The 20,915-nt window shown below is 37.4% G+C and overlaps 1 protein-coding gene across 2 annotated transcripts in view; it reads right to left on the reverse strand.

The window, feature by feature from the left end:
• Positions 1–1,444: 1,444 nt before the first annotated feature.
• The window catches only part of INPP4B (inositol polyphosphate-4-phosphatase type II B), a 763,493-nt gene continuing 744,022 nt past the window's right edge, over positions 1,445–20,915 (reverse strand). The window contains exon 26 of one of the 2 annotated variants that reach the window (XM_047091642.1): positions 1,445–3,215. In XM_047091642.1, the coding sequence (XP_046947598.1) occupies positions 3,083–3,215 (133 nt within the window). In that variant the 3' untranslated portion in view covers positions 1,445–3,082. Of the gene's footprint in view, positions 3,216–4,389; positions 4,624–20,915 lie in introns of those variants that run through there. The other variant, XM_047091644.1, reaches the window with a different exon arrangement.

Genomic DNA, 20,915 nt, shown 5'->3' on the forward strand with positions numbered 1-20,915 from the left:
CACAATTTGTCAGCAGGATCAAATGGTTGCTCTGACGCTGGATGGCTGGAGTCACCAAACATCAAAGGATTGTTTTGGCAGGGTGTAGACAAAGTCAGAGACAATATTAACAAGAAAAACAAAAACAAAAACAAAAACAAAAAACCACACGAGAAATAAATGAATGAATGCATCCAAGTGTGGCTTGGCTTCAATCCAATATCTGAAACTTTTATGTTTAGCTGTCTTGTGGAACATTTTCAGTCTCTGGGTTTTTTGTAGCCGGGTCAAACATAATCAAGATTTTACCTTCCCTTGTTTTTAAACATGTTTTCTGCAGAACTCTGCAGAAGAGCTAATACGGAATTGATATGTACATTTGATATCATTAGAGGGGAAACATATTTTTAGCAAAAATAAATTATCTTGTTTGGAAATGTCATTTTCTTGGTTCAGTTTCTGAGTCAATCTGATCTCTTGAAATAGGCCTGCTGGTGTTATCTTTTAAATAAAAATAGAGAAAAGGATGATTAGGCTGTGTTTGTACAAAGGAGATTTTAAAACTTTTTAACATTTGCTCTTTGATTTAGAAAACCATAATAACTTAAGACATAGTGAAGTGGGGCACCTGGATGGCTCAGTTGGTTGAGTGCCCAACTTCGGCTCAGGTCATGATCTTGCAGCTCATAAGTTCGAGCCCCACATCGGGCTCTGCACTGATAGCTCAGAGCCTGGAGCCTGCTTCAGATTCTGCGTCTCCCTCCCTTTCTGCCCCTTCCCCGCTCACGCTCTGTCTCTCTCTCCTTCAAAAATAAATAAACATTAAAAAAAATTAAGAAAAAAGAAATAGTGAAGTGGATTTCTAAGAATAGTTAGAATATCTCTCAGGAAAGGAGCAATATTGTTGTTGATACAAAACATGAATTTTCTTGATGAAATCCACTTTTAAAAGTATGTACAAATACAGGCTTCATATAGGGAAATGCAGATGACTATGCTAATAATAAATGAAAACTTCTATGCATTTGTATTACAGTAAACTCTAGCCTTTAAGACTTCTATATTAGTACTTTTCAAAAGAAAAAAAAAATCTTTGAAATATCTTCCCCCAAATAGAAAACCCTACTGTTGGCTTTCCATTTAATAAGTTTTTTTTTCCAGATTTGAGTCAAGAGTTTTCATTTTTAAAAATACAGACAAAAATTATACTGTTTATAAGATGATACATTTTCACTTAAGGTCTTTTGGAACCCAGACCACTCTGACATACTGAATGAGGCTTCATTGTTATTCGAGGAAACCTCTGTCATCCCAACCTCTTTACCTTAAATCCAATGGGATAATGAAAATAACACCAAATCCTACCATTTTTAAATTAAACTGAACAATTCAAAAGTTATATCTAATCATTGAAAGGGAGAATGAAATATAAGGCAGAACACCGAAAACTTTGTGAATAGATCTATAGTATACAGCCACTTTTTATTAAGAAGGCTATCAATTGTTTGTCAATGGTCTCAAATATAATGCCCACAAATCATTAGCTAAAATATGGATTGATAATTCTAGTATTCAAAGCCCAAAACAGTTATCTAAAATTTGTAGTAATCTGAAAACCCTACATGAGCCTAGAGATCTGTTTGGAGTCCTTAGTCAACAGATATCTTAGCCAAGAAGCTGTCACACTAGCTATGGAAAGCCCCATAATATTATCCACTGAATGTGGTCACAGCCAAGAGACATCTATGTAATGAGCCTCTGGCATATCCAAAGGGTAGATTTATGCTCTGGATGTCATACTCTTCCAATGAGTGAGGAGAAAGAATAAACTCAACATCTGGAGAAAATAGGTTTCATTTTTTCAGACTGTTGTACTCTAAGGTTTAATTCCAGCAATAAATGACAATTTTTATTTAACTAACTAGCATTCTCCCATAATTTTCATGCATTTTTAGCATGGCACAGGCTAGGAAGGTAAGAAGAGATTATAATCATGGTTCTAAAATTATCTAGCTGAATTATTGGGGGCATATCTTCCTCGTGCTTTAATTTACCCATTTATAATGACATTATACAAGATAATCTCTGCAGCAATTTCTAATTTGGAATATTGGAAAACCTATGCTGGTGTGATTTGGAAATTGAAGTCAACAGAAATAATTATTTTGGTTTATCATTAGCTATGGTTGCATATGTCTTAAAATGTTTATTCACACATAGTAATCTATGCCAGACAACGCAGATTCCACCATCTATATTCTGTAGCAAGATGACTATTGGAAAACATCACGAAGATATTTTTTGGACTTTTATGAACTTGGCTACACAGTTCAGGCTGACGGGGATTTTCATGTTTAACATCAGCAGGGTGATCAGCTTTCATTTTCTTGCAGTTTTAGTTCCTCACGGTATTTTTCTACTATACAACTTTATCACCATACAACCTGTGTCAGAGTTTAGAAAAGATACCATGTTATTGAAAAGTATCTCCACTGAGTTGCTAACACTGTCATCTACCTGTTCCGGAGGACTGGTTATGTCTCACCTGGAGGACCACAGTCTTTAAAAAGCACACCGGCAACCTGCTTCTGCCGTCAACATCATGCGTTGATGCTACCGAATTTTAATTCCCTAGAAAGATATTTTCCAAATACCACAAATGGGCTCTAAGGTTACTCGTGAGAAAGGCTGTGAAATACTATGTCTGAGTCCCTCTCTCCTTTACACTCTCCTGTGTTCATTCTGGAGGTCAAGCGCCCCTCTATGAGTCACCTGTACTCCTCCTGCAGCAACCTATGTTTCCTCAGAATCAGCGCCTTCCACTAAAGGACACCATGAATGAAATGTACACATCCTGAGCTGACCTCAGCCTGCGAGGGGCACCGTGTAGAAGCGAGAACTAGAATCACAATGTTCCTGGAGATTTTTTAATGGATTTCTTTCAGACTAATATGCTAAGACCTAATTCGAGTAATTCCTAGATTTGGGCAAACATCCCTGATCAGCTACCTCCACAAACTCGTGACAATAAAACAGTTTAGAAAGGTGGAGATTATCCGACTGAAGCGTAATTGTGTTCCTGGTTATTTACATGTTGGTAAAGTTAGGTGTCAGCTTTTCCATAAGTCCCCTCTGGAGGTCGGTAGTACTTGGGGAAAGCCAGCAGCTGTAGCATGTTGAAAGCATACTTTCTGCATTTGATATTCTTCAGAACATTCTCTATGCGGCATCCTTCTCTGGTGAAAGGGGAAAAAGTACAACTTCATGAAACACGGAATAAATAAATATGCTTTATTTGTTCAATGCAGAGTTGCAGCAACAGTCCAAGTAAAAATAACAAAGATTCAACTCTACATTTTTTTTTTCCACAAATGATGATACATCTTACAAAATTAAATCCTAGGCCAGGCCCAATACCATTATTGCCCTCAGAAGGAGATGATTAAAGTCTCTTTGCTCTTAACAGATATTTAAGGTTTAATAAACGCTTTAAATATAATTTGCTCCACAATACAGCTTCACTTTAGTTTCATAAATATATCTGCCTTTTTATAACTTTTCCATAAATTAATGTCAGTCTCTTTAAAACACATTAAGATCTACATGTAGCCCTAAGGATGCAGGTTCTAGGAATAAGGCATTTAATTTATTAAGTCTGGCCCTATAGATTTCAAAGGAAAATTTCATCTCTATTTTACTTCATTATTTTAGCTGTGCAACGAAGAGAAAAATGGCTTTCTGAACAGCCTGGTCCAAGTCTCTGCTTTATAAAGGAAGGGTGCTTGTGCACAGACAGTACAAAAGTCACAGGGGCTGAAAATGGCGTGTAAGACACAAACAAGACCTTGTTAAAAAGAATAGAAAAGTACTCGGAGAGCCAAATCAACCCAAACAAGAGTTACAAACAGGTTAATTTAATTACAAAACATAAATAGCCATTCTCTCCATCAAATTACTGGACAGAAAAGGGTAAATTGAAGCAAAGAACCAACATAACTAACAGATTAAGAAATCAAACAGAAGGTTCTGTCAGCTGATGGCAACAAGGATGTTAGCACAGTGGAAATAAAGTCTCGAACCTCCCACATCTCTAAGACTTGACTCAGGGTTTCAGTGCATTGTGCAAATTCATTCTTAATTGTCTTGAATAAATTGAATGGGAAGAGAAATAGGAGGTGCAGAACTTCAAGCTTTCAGGATTCTGTTCTTTGTCTTACTCCAAAGACAGAAATTTAAAAATTCTTTTGAGTTGGTTAACAGTGGGAAACACGTTTCCATGAACAAAAGAGCAAAATAATTCACTTAATGCATAGTACTTCTTTTTTAGATTTTAGGAAAAACAAACAAAACACATTTCAAACATTTTTTTTAAATTCTGTGAATCTGAAAATGTAGAAATATTACAGCATTGTCCCCATAATTTAAAGTCCATTGTCATTTGTAGAAAAGAAAGGAATACAACATAAAACTTATTGGTATTTGGCTAATAGTAATGCAAGACTTAAAATAAGCCACACAACTAACAGGTGTGAGCTGACAAGCAGCAAGGCGACAGGATAGAAGTGTCGAGAAGTTGGCTTGTTATCAGTTAGACAGCCTGTTTCAGGATCATCGGATTCACTCAGTGCTCCCTGGGTTTGTCTGCTGTTAAACAGGGAGGGGAGGGCGGGGAGTCAGGGGAGAAAAGAAAATAGTATAGCATTCACACAGTAAAGAAACTCAACCTTAAATATCCTGAAATTCAACACATTATTTTATAGAATACAACTGTTTCAGATGGAGTTTTTATGCTAAATAGCCCCAAATGCATCTGTGTATCATTTTCTTACTGTCCTACATTGACAAATGTATTAAAAAAGAAGATTCTTTTTTTGTGTGTGTGCAAGAAGGAAGAGAGAGACACTATGATACTCACATGAGTTGAATGTGTATGTACAAGGAAGAATCAAATAAACATAACAGCACCAATCAACAAGACTACATGAATAAAACTAAAATATGGACCCATAAAAATAATCTGATAAATACATCTTTGGAAAATAAGAAGAGAAACACAGTATGCAGAGAAGCAAACGGACATGCCTGGCACATTTAAACACACCATCTAATGTTACTATACTTACATAATGTATTTAAGGCTATAAAAGTGATTTATGGAAATGGTTTGGTATTTAAAATGAATGAAACATCTGATATGTCATCCTTTGCCAGCCATACGATTAGTTTAACAAACCCCGACTCAGCGTCCTTCTGTTAGTTCAGCTCATAAACTATGTTTTCTGCTGCTCATCTTAACTTAGATGAGGCCAAATCTATCTCCAAGGGACTCCTGGTCTTAAAAGAGATCCATATTGCAGAGTGATTCTCCGGGAAAGAAAAGATTTTCTGTGTGAGTAAAAAATGGGCATTTGTAATTGGGCTTAAAGGCAGCTCCAATTATGGCAAGTCTGAAATACGCCATACTGATATATGCTGAAAATAAAAATTCTTTTCTATGTTGTATTTCATCAGTATTCAGAGTATTCAGAATTTCAATCACAGTCAGTTGTCAAGGAGTGGTTTGATCTTTATCAGCTCCTCCAGGTTTTGAGGCAGAAAACTGGTTGTTACTCAGTCTCATGAAGAGTGCCCTGCAAGCAAGCCCCTTAGCTTCCATAGCCCCCTTTCAACCACTTGCAGCCCCTGAAAACTTGCTGCACAGACATTCTTGACGAGGCATGTGACCACATTACTGGCCACATTTGGCCCAGTAGCAATCATAATTACTTTGAACATTTATCTGACTTAGTTTAAAGCATCAAATCAATCATGTTATGCTGTGCCCATGTTATACTTGTTCTTTGGTAAAACCTAAGGACTATGGAGCCAGTGACAAAGTGAAATAGAGGCTTATCTGAAAAACAAATGGCTTGTTGAGCTAAAGAAGAGTTATTCTGGACCTGCATAATTCCTATCATCAATTGTATGAGTAACCCAGTTACTTGTTCAACATTCTACGGCACGTTAGGTAGGAAATACGCTGTGGGTTTTAAAGAATTGATATCCTTGTGATTCAGAAAAGCTTCTTTGCCCAAAATTATTTCTCTAGTATCACTAACATTCCCTCCTGTGCAGTTTTAAGATGAAAGTTATCTGTAGCAAATCTTAATTTTGTTGTAACCTTGGTTCCGACTCCAGTGTTCCCCATTAAAGAAATATAGTCTCCTAAATCAATCAATCTCTTTCTCTCTCTCATCTATCAATCATATTACAAATATTACATTCTGATTAGAAATTTAGGTTAAATATTAACCACAATCTATCAACATAATACTATAATAGTATAGACATACTCTCTCTTTCCCAGTGGGGCCACCTGTACATGGGCTCTGGCTGAGGAGTACACTATTGGCCAAAAAGTAAGTTGAAAGGATCTTATAACAGTCCTTAATCCAAATACAGTGGACTAATTTATACTAGGTGGCTTTTTTTTTTAAACAACTGCCAGAGCCCATTTAATGCTTTCCAGTCTGTCTGCCAAATATGCCTTCAAAGTGGAAATTACTAAATTAAAAGGTTGCATTGTTACTTTTTGGTTTTGTTTCTGGAAGGACAATTTTATAATTGAATTACTTTGCTGTTTACTAACTTCAATCTCTGGAGATTAGATTAATACATTAAAAATGCCTCACACACAATAATTCTATTATTCAGCTAGAATTGAAAGTAACATGGCCTATCGGCTGTCATAGAAGTTAAAGCCCAAGGCCCCCGATTATGTCATAATGTGGAGAAGGGTACTCTTGGCACTGTTTCCTTGCTTTCTGCTAAGAATAGCTCAAATGGTCATTTCTTCATAACCACAAATGAATTTTTAAGCACTCTGCAAGTATAAACTGCAAAGGATGTGTTGAATAATATTAGTAATTTCCTCACCAGCAGATTATGAAAAATAACAAATTAGTGGCCACCTTACAAGGTACCCTGACAATCCAGAGTCATTAGTTTTAGCCATCGTTGGTAGATCACCATGGGAGCAAATCACAATGTTGTCTCCACTGAAAATGCGACATGATCAGTCATTTAAGGGCAGTTACTGAATCTGCAGGATAGAAAATGATTTTTTTTTCTTTAAAGACCTGTCAGAGCAATCACTCAAAAACAAGTCAAAGGAAATGTCTTACTTTTAAATACACCACTGCCTACATGAGGAGACATTTCCTTAAATGAAACCCAATGTGCATAGCTTGATGATATTTGCATATTTCCCCCCTCTTTTCTGTCAGTGACTACTGCTGTATCATAGATCACGAGCCCCCCCCCCCCAACTGCAGGTATACTCTTAAACCATGCAAAGCTCTAAAAACAAAATTTATAGTCTTCTTATCTTCTCCTGCTGGGTAATTATTCATGAAGAGTTTTGCTATTTGATATTTTATTCTTTTAACCACTATAGCCCTTCAAGCTCCCTCAAAGGAAAATTCCCAGTCAAAACTGAATTGAAAAATACTTCCTTCTGACCAGGAAGCTGATTTCTTCCATGCTAAAATGAGACCATTTCACATCTAATTATATCCAAGTTTGGAGCTATGGGTACACCATCGTGAAATTATGAGCCAAGATTTTAGAGCCAATAGTTTATAGAGCTCTATTTGCATCTACATTCATGTAATACATTGATCTTAATAAAGCACCTTGTTTCAGGCCCTAGATTGCTGGATTGTGTCAGATTTTAAGCTGGCAAATCTGTGTAAAACTGAATGTAATGTAGGTCTGGCATCAATAAGAACTTTGAAAGTGGAACAGAAATCATAGAATCATAGATTCTCATATGTAAAAGTGACTTTAAAAAATCTTCAAGTTGAAGTGCACATTTTACAGATAAGAAGCTAAATTTGAAGGCCTTTTCCATGCTTTACAACAGCAATTGCAAGGAAAGGATGTTGAGAATGTACTTTCCCTGCTTTCCAGTTTGCTTATATGACAGTCTGATAAAATAAGGGGAAAGGACTTCTTGTTTTCAGTTTAGATCCAGGCCATGAAATTTAAATTCTAAAATACACTTAAATGTCAAATTATCTACCAAAGCTTTCCAAAAATTTAATTTATAATTAAAATATTAAAAGTATATTTCCAGGACTTAAAAAACAAACAAACAAACTGTGCAACTATTTACATGTAGGGAAAATTTTAATAAAAGGATATCGAAGGTGAGATAATTTCCATTGGCCTAGAAGCCAGATTAGCTTTTGTGGCCCCTGGAACACCAACCACATTTAAAATGGTTTCTTCTGGGGTACCTGGGTGGCTCATTCAGTTAAGCGTCTGATTTTGGCTCAGGTCATGATCTCATGGTTCACGAATCCCAGCCCCACATCCGGCTCTGGACGGCTTGGAGCCTGGAGCCTGCTCCAGATTCTGTGTCTCCTTTTCTGTCCCTCCCCCACTCATGGTCTATCCCTCTCTCTCTCTGTCTCTCAAAAATAAATAATAACATTAAACAAATTTTTTCTTTAAATGGTTTCTTCATTCTGACTGGATTTCAGAATCTAATTCAAAATATATTATGTAGACTATAGGAAAAGCCCCTAATGGAGAAATTACTCAGACGACATAAGACTATGTTATAGCTTTGAATGTCTGGGTCATAGAGTTTCTAACTATCATGGACAAGGTGGTATAAAAGAAAGAGAAGTAGTAAGCAAAACATGCACTCAGAGGAGTGTGGTTCCTCCCCATAGGACCCTGCATGCATATCCAGACAAGATATTTTTGCTGGGGCGGGGGGCGGGGGGGGGCAGTGTTGGGGGGGTAGGGCAGGGTGGCGTGCTATGAACTAGAGAACATCAGAGCCCAATAACCAGGAAGTGATAGTGAGCTTGGGAACCTGCATATCACAGAAGACAGAGATTGAGAGAATGAGTAAAGCCCCACTAACTTAGAGAAGAGGGAAATGTATGGTTAAGTGGTTGGCTTCAGAGTCAAGATTTCTCCAGGTTAAAGTCAGGGCCACCTTGGAGACCACAGGGAGTGTTTAAGGAAAAGGAAAAGATCTCCCATATATCATGTCCTATCATGTAAATGCTGCTTTGTAGGTGTTATCTTGTTCATCTCTTACAAACAGTTAAATTGGTCAGTATTATCTCCATGGGCTCAAAAGGGTTACAAGACTTGTTCAAGTGGCAGAGAGGGAATTTTTATCACTGCCTGTCTAATGGCAAAACCATATTCCTTTCACTTTATGACTGGGATCCTTTAAGTGCAAGGTTTCTTGTTACCTCTCAGAAACTGGCAGGTGTGATTTCTTGCTAGTTGTTACATTAGATTAAATGACTTCTACAATTGCTTTCATCTCTACCTTCCTGTGATTCTTTGATTCTATTCAAACATAACTACAGTACTCCAGAGATGCATATTTTTTTCTACTAATAGAATAGGTGACAGTTCAATAAGAAATAGTTGAAGTAGGGAGCAAAAATCAAAGAATGCAAAGCGTTCTTTGACATTGTGTTTGGTCTCTAAAGATGTTCCTGCTCATTCTTACCTATTTTCAGAATTAAAAAAAGGAATCTGACTTATTTATCTGTTTTGATTCAATTTCTCCCTGGTATCACTTGTTATATTCTTTTTCCCATTTCACTTTTTTAGTTTTATAAAGTACCCAGAAAATAGGAATATCTTCTTGTCAGAAGAAGCAAGGCTCCAAATAGTGATACTTTCAGGTAGTATCTAAACATTGCTTTGATGAGAAAGAAAAGTACATGTGCCCAGAAAAACAACTCAAGAAAAGATAGGAAAGTGGCTTGATATCAAGTCTGTGTTTTACATTAAAAAAGTTTAAAGAAAAAAGGAAGGAGAAAGAGAGAGAGAGACATAATGAGTTTCAAGTATAATTGCTTCCATCAGATGATTATCAGAGAACTGATTTCAGTTTTCATCTTAGAACTTTATAAAGAAGAGTATTTGGATGAGGTCCAGAAAGAAATATCATAAATGATGAAAGGACTGAAGAAAAAAAGCTTATGAGGAAGTGCCTGAGGTTAATTTTATTTGGATAAAAGAAGGCTAATATGCAAGTGATTGTTAAATGCAGGTAAGACAGTAATAAAAAATTTTTGAGTCACTAATTTGTGTTTTGCTCCCTTATATTTTAGGCTGCAGTACAAAGCATGTGTCCCAGGGATTTTAGCAGTGCTGAAAGCAAGAGCTGCCTGACCTAAGTAGATCTGCCCTTTGTTAATCTCATGACTGAGAAAATGTGAGGTATCCAGTGAGAAGCAAAAAGGACCTTTGAGGGTTGAGAGAGAAAAGAGTGGGAGAGAGAGAAAGAGACGGGGAGAGAGGTGGAGTGAGACACACAGAAAGACAGAGAGCACTAAATGGAAGGAGGACAAACTGACAAAAGTTGGTGTGGAGTTGGGGAGAGGATAGAGGTGGGGGGTGGGGTGGGTGAAACCTTGTGCATTGTTCTGCATGGGTGTCCCTGGAAGGGAGGACCACTGGAGGTGGAGAGAGGCGGGAGGCAAGCTGGCCCTCAGTCACTAGTCAGCTTTGCCAAAGATTCCCTTTTCTTGAGCTTGGCTTGGTGCAATGAAATAAAGGGGCATAAAGGCACCACGATGAATAAAATAGGCACATCAGTGGCTAATGACTGATACAGCCTTTCAGAAGTTTCAGTGCAAGGTAAGTCCTGTAGCAAGAAGAAGCTCAAAATAATAGGATTGACTTTCCATCAGCCTGGCCAGATAGGAGGCAAAACAGAGAATGAAGCTTGTTTAAAGAAATTTCTTTAAAAGAAACAAAACAAAACAAAAACACATCACATCTTACACACCTTAGTGGGCAGATAAATAAGGAAATTCTACAAGAAATGAGTACATAGGTGTAGATATACGTTCGTAATTCAGTTTCTGTGTTCCATGCAACGTAACTAGCTTTTCTTTGTACAGGAATGCCAACAAGATGACTTAGTTTTAATTGCTTCAAAGGAATAGTCAGAAGAAAGGAAACCAGTCACTAAAAACATTCTCTAAGTGTGTTTGTTGCTATAGTACTTAAAAATATAAAGAAGCATTGTCTTACTGCTCTAGTTTGCTATTCTCCTGGAGTTTGAGATAATTTTTATCCCCAAGTTAACAGAAAACTAACAGGCCCAAACAGACTTTTGATTCCATTCTTGATAAGCACCAGAGAATAATGAGGAAAATTCACTGCCAGTTAGCTCCCCTGGTGGAGCTGGGAGCTTGACTCCATGGACTACTCTTAAGCTCTCAAATAAAAATAAAAGTCCATATATACCAATAGATTATAGCCTATGTTATTCTGAAAGTAGCCTGGAAAATGTAGCAGGTATTGGTAACAGTGAATAAATATTAGAACATGTATAACAGGAAAGAAAGTCAGTTCAGCTCTCTATTACCTATTTGGTTAAGTTTCTAGTTTATTCCTTTAAATGGGAGAAAGTTAACATCTATCCAATAAGATTATTGTGAGATTATGTTAAAGGAATTTACACATTCTCAATAATAAAAATAGGTAAATAAATAAAATTTCTGTCTTCCCCCCTACTCCCTTGCTAAATCTTAGTTCTTGTGTGGACAATGAGTATCTGGACCAGATATGCAGCTACTTGGTTCCAGCCCTTCTCCTTTTTTTTTTTTTTTTAAACTTTTTTTTTAATGTTTATTTACTCTTGGGAGAGAGAGCTACAGAGCATGAGTGGGGGAGGGGCAGAGAGGGGAAGACAAAGAATCCGCAGCAGGCTCCAGGCTCTGAGCTATCAGCACAGAGCCCAGCACTATCAGCACTCGAACCCACGAATCGTGGGATCATGACCTGAGCCAAAGTTGGATGCTTAACCAACTGAGCCATCCAGGTGCCAGAGAAGCAAACGTTCTTAATGCCAGAGATGGGGATTCAATGCTCAGTTCTCCTTATAAGGAATTCTATGCTATAGACCTAGATGAGATCACTTCTCCTTCCTTTAACTCCTCCCACTCCCATATATTTTGCCTCTCTTCGTTCAGCCTAGTGTGTGTATGTGTGTGTGTGTGTGTGTGTGTGTGTATGTTTATTTATTTATTTATTATTTTATTATATATATATATATATATATATATATATATATATATAAATACAATGTTTATTTATATAAACCCAGGTGCCCCTGTTCAGCCTAGTATAAAAGAATTTAGGTTTTGACACTTCTTTGGGTGTTCATTTTTATTTATTTTTATTTTATTTATTTATTTTTTTGGTGAGGATTTCCCTGTACAAGTGTGCTTTTCACCTGTTTGTTTTTTTAATTTTTTCTTCAGTTTATTTATTTTGAGACAGAGACAGTGTGAGTGGGAGAAGGGCAGAGAGAGAGGGGACAGAGAATCCCAAGCAGGCTCTGTGCTGCCAGCATGGAGCCCAACGTGGGGCTTGAACTCACAAAACTGTGAGATCATGACCTGAGCTGTAACCAAGAGTCAGACACTTAACCAACTGAGCCACCCAGGTGCCCCTTCTTGCTATTTGTCTTATGTCAATTGAATTCTCAGGCCCAGCCAGAGACTCTAAGAGGGCAGAAGAAAAGTTTTGCCTCTGATAGTTTCAAGGTCAAATCTTGGATCTACTTCTTCTGCTACCATTCCAAATCATCTCCTCTCTTCCTTTCCAGCACAGAAAAGGACACACACCCACTCTCAGACATTCGTTCAGCACCTCAGATCTTCCAGATTCTTCCACATTCTGTAAAGCATCCCACGCTCCTCCATTATCCAGTCAGACCACTTTGCACCATCTCCACTGCTGCAGCCTATGAGTTCACCGTGACCTTGCCCTTGTACTAACAGAGGCAGTTTTCCTGCCTTCACCACTCTGGCCCCTCTGTTCAGTTTCACAAAATCCGATGTATCCATTTAGACACATGGCAGAGCAAATGCACCGTGAGAACCGTTACAGAATGAAAATCCAGCTGCCCCCCAAAGGGAGCCAAGCTTGTCAAAACAAAACTGATGCCTTCCATCTGCAGGGAGTTGGAAATACTTTCAACTGCTCAGCCCTGAGAATGAAGCTCCTGAATCTCAAGGAGGAAGTGCAACTACATTTTTTTGCTCCAGACCCTGTTGGGCTTCCCAGGTTTCAATCTCTTCCCACCAATGCCATTTCCACTGAATGAATCCTGTCAATCTTTCTCAGAGATGGTGTTCCATCTGAAATGGACAGAGTTGAGTATGAACTAGCTCCACATCAGACAGCACCATATTGTGAGTGTTGTGTATTCCCGAACATTCCCTTAAGCCCAACTCTTTGAACAGGAACCTCCAAAAGAATCCATTTAGTTTTTGCCCCTGGAACTATCACAGAGACTTCATCATCTCCTCTAGGACAGGTTTTGTCTCTTTTACCACCTGTCAGTCTTTTCCCACTTTTATTTTCCAATTTTCCCTTTACTTTCACCATCCCATGCAAACAGTGTAACAGTATGATGCTACAATTTATGTTATTAACTCCTGGAACTGAAGGCTTATGAAAATCCTAGGAAAGAGAGTAAGATACATTTGAGAATCTTAGAGTTTAGCTTTTGGATACAAGTACATGGCTAAAAACAATAATATTTACATAACTTTGAAAAAGGCAGAATATAAAATATGAAATACAACAAGGAAGAATAAATTCCAGGCATAACCAAAAATAATTTACATATATTATCACTAACCCCTGCTACAGAGATTCAAAAGTCAGAGAAGACTTCTTAGAGAAATAGACTTCTGTGTTGGACAGTGAAGGCTGAATAGAATTTCAATGGCCAGAAATTAGGTGAGGTTGGGTGAATATAAACAACATGAAAAGGCATGGACACAGGAGAATGTTCAGTACACTTGGGAATGACCCACGGTCTGCTTTGGTCATAATAATGGGGCAGCAAGGAAACAATAAAGGCAAGACAATTAACTTTCAAAGAAGATGAATTTCTTTTTTTTTAAATTTTTAACCTTTTTTTATTTATTATTGACAGACTATGAGCATGGGAGGGGCAGAGAGAGGGGGAGACACAGAATCTGAAGCAGGCTTCAGGCTCTGAGCTGTCAGCACAGAGCCTGACACGAGGCTCAAACTCACAAACTGTGAGATCATGACCTGAGCTGAGGTCTGAAGCTTAACCGACTGATTCACCTAGGTGTCCCAAAATGAATTTCTTTCTTTTTTGCTTACTTATTTTAGATATTTGCTAAAAATAAACACGTATTTTGCAATAAGAAATTCAGCTACATTGTTTTTTTTTTTTTTTAAAGAAGATGGGGCTGTTTTACAGATGTTTGTGGTTGCCAGCAAAAACTTAGACCTTATTCTCTGGGTGGTGGGTGGGCTCATGAGCAGCACAGTGGTGTGATTAGCTGTGTATTGTAACACCACCCAGGGTGGCAGTAGAAGGATGGTTTGAGCCAGGAATGCAAAAGGGATGGGATACATGAGAGCATGGAGACCAATTAGGAGGCTATCACAATAGGAGAAATGACAGCTGGGACTTGGGAGTAGGTAAAGGTAAGGGAAAGGTAAGGAAGTTCCAGATTCTAAAACAGAAATAATTTGAAAAATAGAGTAGATAGGGGAAGATCAAGAAGAGGAAGAGTAAAAACAGTATGTTTAGGTTTTAGGGGAAAATGCATTCTATTCAAGTATGCTATATTTGATGCAGGTCTTTAGTTAAATATGTACAATGAAAGACAGGTCTAGATAGTATTTAGACTATGTAGTTCTATGCCCTAGGTTTGGAAGTTTCCTGCAAAAAAAAAAAAAGGCTAATTAGAAAAAGTCACCCATGTGGACAGTATGTGATGAGTAGAGATGAGGACTGAGGGCAGAACTCTGGGGAATGCCTGCGTTTGTAGGGCCTGTGAGAAAGGAGGCTGAGAGTCAAAAGTGATATAGAAAACAGCCACAGATTCAAAGAAAAAAGGTGTAATCAATGAGTCGAATACCGCAGCCGGAGCAAGGAGGTTGCAAAATAAATAAAGGTCACTGGATTCAATCATGTGACTTGTAGTCTTTGACTTTTAGTAGAGTTTTAAGAGCAGAAGTCAGTTTACAAACAACAAATGAATGAGTAGTGAAGAATGGGAGGCAGCAGTCTATTCTATTTCAACCACTACATCTAGAGCCTTGACATGAGTAGAAAGGAAGAAGAAAGTCAGCACAGAGTCTGAAAGAGACTCAAAGATGAAACTGCTTCAGCATTTGTGAGGTGAGTATGCTTGGAGGTGCAAAGGAAAAAGGAGATAGAGGAAGATTCAAGAATATGGGATAGTTGGCTATCTTTTGCAGAAAAAAAAAAGATGTTTATGGGTTACAGACCAGGCAAAAAATAGGGATCTTTCATTGTTTATCAAAAAGTCCTTAAAAAAAAAGTCCTTACTAAGTTGCGCTTGTCAAAGCATTCTGTGATTTCTATGAATGTGGAACTGAAGATAAAGATGTCTGGGTGCCAGAGGAGGAGAATGTGGGGAAGTGACCAAATTAGAAGCTTCACCTCTTTACATTTTGTGACACAATCAGAATTTCTTGCAATACATTCTCAGTGGTTTAGCAAGCAAATAAAGCCAAGATTAAATTTTGAATCACCTAACCATCAACGTCACAATAAATTAGAACATCTATGCTACCCGTGGTGTGTTTGGAGTGGCATCTTTGCATATACTTTCGAAGCTCAATGTCATTTGGTCTCAAGAGTTTACATTTTACATTCACAAACAAATTTCCAAACAGCATATATTTCTCCTGAACTGATTCTTTCTTTGTAAGTTTATATGGGGGGGAAGCCTCCCAGTGATGTATAAACATAAGGACTAGCAACCTGAAGCATTTTAACCATACAGATGACTATCAAAATGACTATACTAGAATACATTATTCTCCTTCCTTTTTAATTTCTAATACTGGTAATGACCTTTAATTATCTAGATTTTGTGTCCAACATATGACTCCTGATTATGGTCATTGGAAAAGCCTTATAACTTGTGTCCCAGAACTTCAGTATCTATTCAGGGTTAATAAATCATCTTAAAAGATATTCAGCTGTTTTCTACTGACCAGAGGCTTACTTCCTGTTGTTTTTCTGTTTAATGCTGAGTATTTCTTCTTTTCCTTGTTTTAAAATGATATCATCCCCAAATGAGTTCTCATTGCTTGACTATGGATCTTGATTAATTTCCCTTTTTGATCTGCACCCCTCAGCCTCTCTAAGGATATAGAATGCAACAGGAAAATGACATTTTCTAAGATATCTGTGATGAAGTAAGTTCGGGGAATTGTAGGTTAAAAACTCTAGAGATCAAAGAAAAAAAAACTCTAAGAGATCTATCTATCTATCTATCTATCTACCTATCTATCTATCTAATACTCTTCGAGTACTGACTTTGTGCCTTCAATTGTGTACACTGACTATAGTCTAAGAGGATTAAAAAAGAGGAGGGGCAATGTGGTGGGAAAACTCTGTTGATCCTGAAACAACAGAGGCCCCTAAACTTCAGGCTAAAAAATATTGCTCCACTCTCTAAGCAGCAGAGAGTGACATGGTTGGTGCTGAACTTCAGGAAGTAGACTGGAAGGTAAGGGACTGGAAGAAAGAGAACAAACAATTAAGAGACTACTGCAGTGATCCAGATGACAAGTTATAAAGGTCGGGAGTAAAGCAAAAGAAATACAAATGAGTGAGAGACCATATCTGAAAGATAGCAGGTGGAGTGAATCAATATCTTGGGGAAACCACCTTATATGAATTACAGACAGAGGTAGCAATTATAAATTATAAGACCCAGGAGAAAGTATTTTATCTTGGACATATTTTTTCCCCCTTCTCTGTCCCTTTTGTAACTACACTGATGCAGATAATCTGAGTCTAAGAGACTCATCATTTCTGAAATTTGCATCAATTTTCCACAATAAGTCTTGAAATGGCCGTGTTGCTTGCCAAACAGAGGGTTATCAGGGAGAGTACAAGGTATCACTCAGAGCCCACTGTGGCAATTGCTTACAGTTAACTTTTCTGATTAAAATAAAAAATGTCAGTAGTTTTATTGTAGTAGAACCAAGAGAATTCTTAGGGCACCACAGTTTTTGTTGTTGTTGTTGTTGTTGTTGTTGTTGTTGTTTGTTTTCCTATCCATTTGGTTTGTGCTTTGTTGCTCTTCAGTCAGAAATCACATTCTGTATCAACTCTTCTGTTCAATTGAGTAAGACGCAAAGACACAGCGCTCAGAAAAAGGTTATTTTTTTCTACTTTTGTGTTGTTTAGGGTTCCTCTAATTTGCTTAAATCTTTTCCTCGACTCAGATTGTTGGAGCCTGGAGGGACCTTAGAGATCACCCAGTCCAACCCCTTCATTTTTCAATGAGAAAGCAGTGGCCTCCAGAGGAGAACAAGGATCTCATTAGTAGTCCATGGGGTGTAGAGCTGGAATTGTGTGCAGAACAATTAGATTAATGATATTCTTCAGCTCTCACACAGTGAACAGAACCTCCTCTCTAGCTCCATCCCTAACAGAGAGGAAGGAGCTACTCTCTCACTCAGATTTTATACATTGTGAGGACGTGGTTTCCAGCACATTCCTGTAAGGAAATGTTCTCAGGGTTGAGAGGAAGTGGAGCTGGATACCATGCATATGACTCATCCTGATCTCTCTGCTCCCTGGCAATCCCTATGGCATTTTGATTTTTTTTTTTTTTTCTAGACAATTCTGGTGTGGAGTTAGCCTTTCTCAGTCTGCTACTATAGCTGCTATTGCTCCAACTTACAAGCCATGGAGAATTCCAGGAAAAAAAGAAAATTCATGGATGGCTTCATATAACACTCATAAAGTCATCAGCGAAGGCCACAGAACATTAGTAATAAAAGTTACCGTTTATTGAATACAGATTAATTCAAAAAGGCCCATTGCCTCACCCTAACGATCTCCTTCAACCGTCATACTATTACTGAGAGGTGGATACAAAGATCCATGTTACAAAAGGAAAAACTAAGAAATAATCAAGGTTACACCAGCAATAAGAGGTAGAGATAGAATTTGAATTCCATTCCTCTGACTCTTAAGTCTATGCTCTTAACATGTGCTATACCTTCTTTTCTGCATTTTGCATTCTGTAAGAAACTATGTAGGATTATAGTACCTGCATACATGGCCCTATGGTCTACCTAGGATAGCTCAACATATTCAGAACAATTATAGAAAAAAAATGTAGTATTTGCCATAAATGAAATAAAGGTTTTGAATCTAAAGAGTTTTCAGTGTGATTTTAGGCTTATGGTAACCACACATCCCAGCATGCCCAGGATAACTCTGGTTTATGCCTATAGCCCCAGCAGGACTTAGATGGAGAGAAGGAGGGTTAAAGGGTATTAAAGTATTAAAAAGTATTAAAGTATTAAGTATTAAAAAGAAAGAAAAAGAAAAAAAAGACAGAAGCAAGGATATGTGGTGTTTGATATGTTTATGTGCTGTTACATGTTTGCTGAACAAGTGTGTAAGGGCAGGTATTTAATTGAGAGAAGGGTATAAAGATGAGTGGGAGAAACAGGGCATGGTGTGACAAGGAGATGAAATAAAATGATGATATACTACATGGTGTACTTGGGTTTTAGAAAGATTAGTTTAAAAATACTCTGCAGGGGGGGCGCCTGGGTGGCGCAGTCGGTTAAACGTCTGACTTCAGCCAGGTCACAATCTCGCAGTCCGTGAGTTCGAGCCCCGCGTCAGGCTCTGGGCTGATGGCTCAGAGCCTGGAAGCCTGTTTCCGATTCTGTGTCTCCCTCTCTCTCTGCCCCTCCCCCGTTCATGCTCTGTCTCTCTCTGTCCCAAAAATAAATAAACGTTGAAAAAAAAAATTAAAAAAAAAATACTCTGCAGGGTAGACTGAAGTTTAAGGATTGGAAGCAGAAAACCCAGTGAAGAGGACATGGAAATAATTAAGTTGTAAGGCAAGTTAGAGAGGATCAGCGTGGCAGAGAGAACTTGCAGAAGCCAAAAGACACATTGAGGGGAAGACATGACAGGTTCCAGTCAACGGAAGAGTACTTAACACTTGAGTAATTGTTTATGACTACGTTGGCCCCAACTATTAGATGCTATCATTGCGGACAGTGAGAGAACAACAGAAATTGCCTTAATGCACTCATGAAGCTTTGGAGCTAAGTGGCAGTAAGCTGAAATAATGGTACATGCTACCAAAGAGTTTTTATAGTAGTTTAAGAAAAACAGTCATGGCAGAAGTATATCATACGGCACAGAAAACATAGGCAACCCGAAAACTGTTGCCATATGTAATTTAACTTCAGCAAAATCCTATCACATCATAATAAACAAATCGAACTAACTCAAATTTTGTTGGTTTTGTTTTATGTCATTTGTACATTTGTTTTGGCTCTACAGTTGTATCAGAGCTAAAGGCATAGGGTGTTTGTACCTGGTTTTATGTTTGGGCGTATCTAAGTAAAATTATACTGAACATAGTCTATGTCAAAGAAGAAGGTATGCAGTAATTCTTTCTTCTTAAGGAGGTCAATGTATGACTCAGGTTTGAGACACAGTGTCTAACACAATTGCTATTTACATAACTGGCTTTGACAAGGACGTGGTCATCTGTGATGTGCCACCAGTTTAAGTGGACTGGTGGATTGGAAGTCAAACTGCAAAGGGACAGGAGGAAAATATGGGATTAAAAAGTAATACCAACAGTTGAGAGCACATCAAGAAGTGTGTATTGTGTATGACAAATTCTGAAGGAAAAACATAAAATGAAGAAAAACATCAATAAAACCCAACCATATAAACTATGATTGATACTCAAGACTTAGGACAATAGCTGTACTTGGCTAAAATGTGAGTTTTGTGGTTTTGTGGTAGACATTGCATATATTTCTTTCCAGAAAGGTGACTATATCAATAGACAGGAGTTAATTTTATGGCCAAAAATAGAAATGATAATTTTCAAGATTCATTAAAATACGAAGTATCAAGAAATATGGAAGACAATCCAGATGCCATATCTAATTACTCCAAACCAATCAATTAACAAAGGGTCTATGGGTCATATCCATGTGAAGTGCCATTGGTTTAAAGAGCTGATTTTTTTTTTTTTTACTTTTAGTCAGATGGTGGTGTTGAGGTCCTAAATCACATGGCTAAAATACTTTTGTTCTTTTAATTATTTTTCTAAATAAAAGGCAGTAATTCATTGAAAACTAGCTTCCAGGAAATTGTTTAGGGGATCACGAACAACTGACTTTATGTATAAGATTTCAAAGTTAATCTAGTAATGAATGACCTAAGATTCCTATATAGAAGTATGAAACCAAGATTTATCAGGACACTTATCCTTTTGTTTCAGAGGATGGCGTCTCAATGGATTCCATTCTAGTAAAACAGGGATTAGCTGTTACTCTCATTCCCTTAAAATACTTCCCATTGGAGAATGATTAATAAAAAGTAAATGGTTGATTAAAAACTAAAATATAGATTATTAGCCTATACATTTCTATAATTGCATAAATTATCAGTTTAAAAAAATTCTCAGCCGATACCATCGTACATAGTATATGGTAATTCTATATCTATATATAGCATGGTGTTTATGCACTAAAGTCATACAATCCTAGCTTGAATCTGGCTTTGCTTCTTGCTACCTGTGTCATTTGGACAATCTATATCATTTAGTTAAACTTGCATTTTGTCATCTTTCAAATGGGGATGATAATAGTATTATTATAGATAGGTTAACATGAAAGTTAAACACACACACTTAAACACGCATGCCAATAGTATATTTAGTATGTCTCACATATGTTAAGTACTCAATAAATGGTAGCTATAATTATCAGTGTCATACATATTGAAATATATTGAATAAATGACAATGAAATAATCTACAAGATCTCTATTAATGGCTACGAAAAACCCACAGTGTAACACAGATTAA

The sequence above is a fragment of the Lynx rufus genome, unplaced genomic scaffold (assembly GCF_022079265.1).
Source record: "Lynx rufus isolate CCGP_SWC_20201006 ecotype Redwood Valley unplaced genomic scaffold, mLynRuf1.p SCAF_3, whole genome shotgun sequence".
NCBI lineage: Eukaryota > Metazoa > Chordata > Mammalia > Carnivora > Felidae > Lynx > Lynx rufus.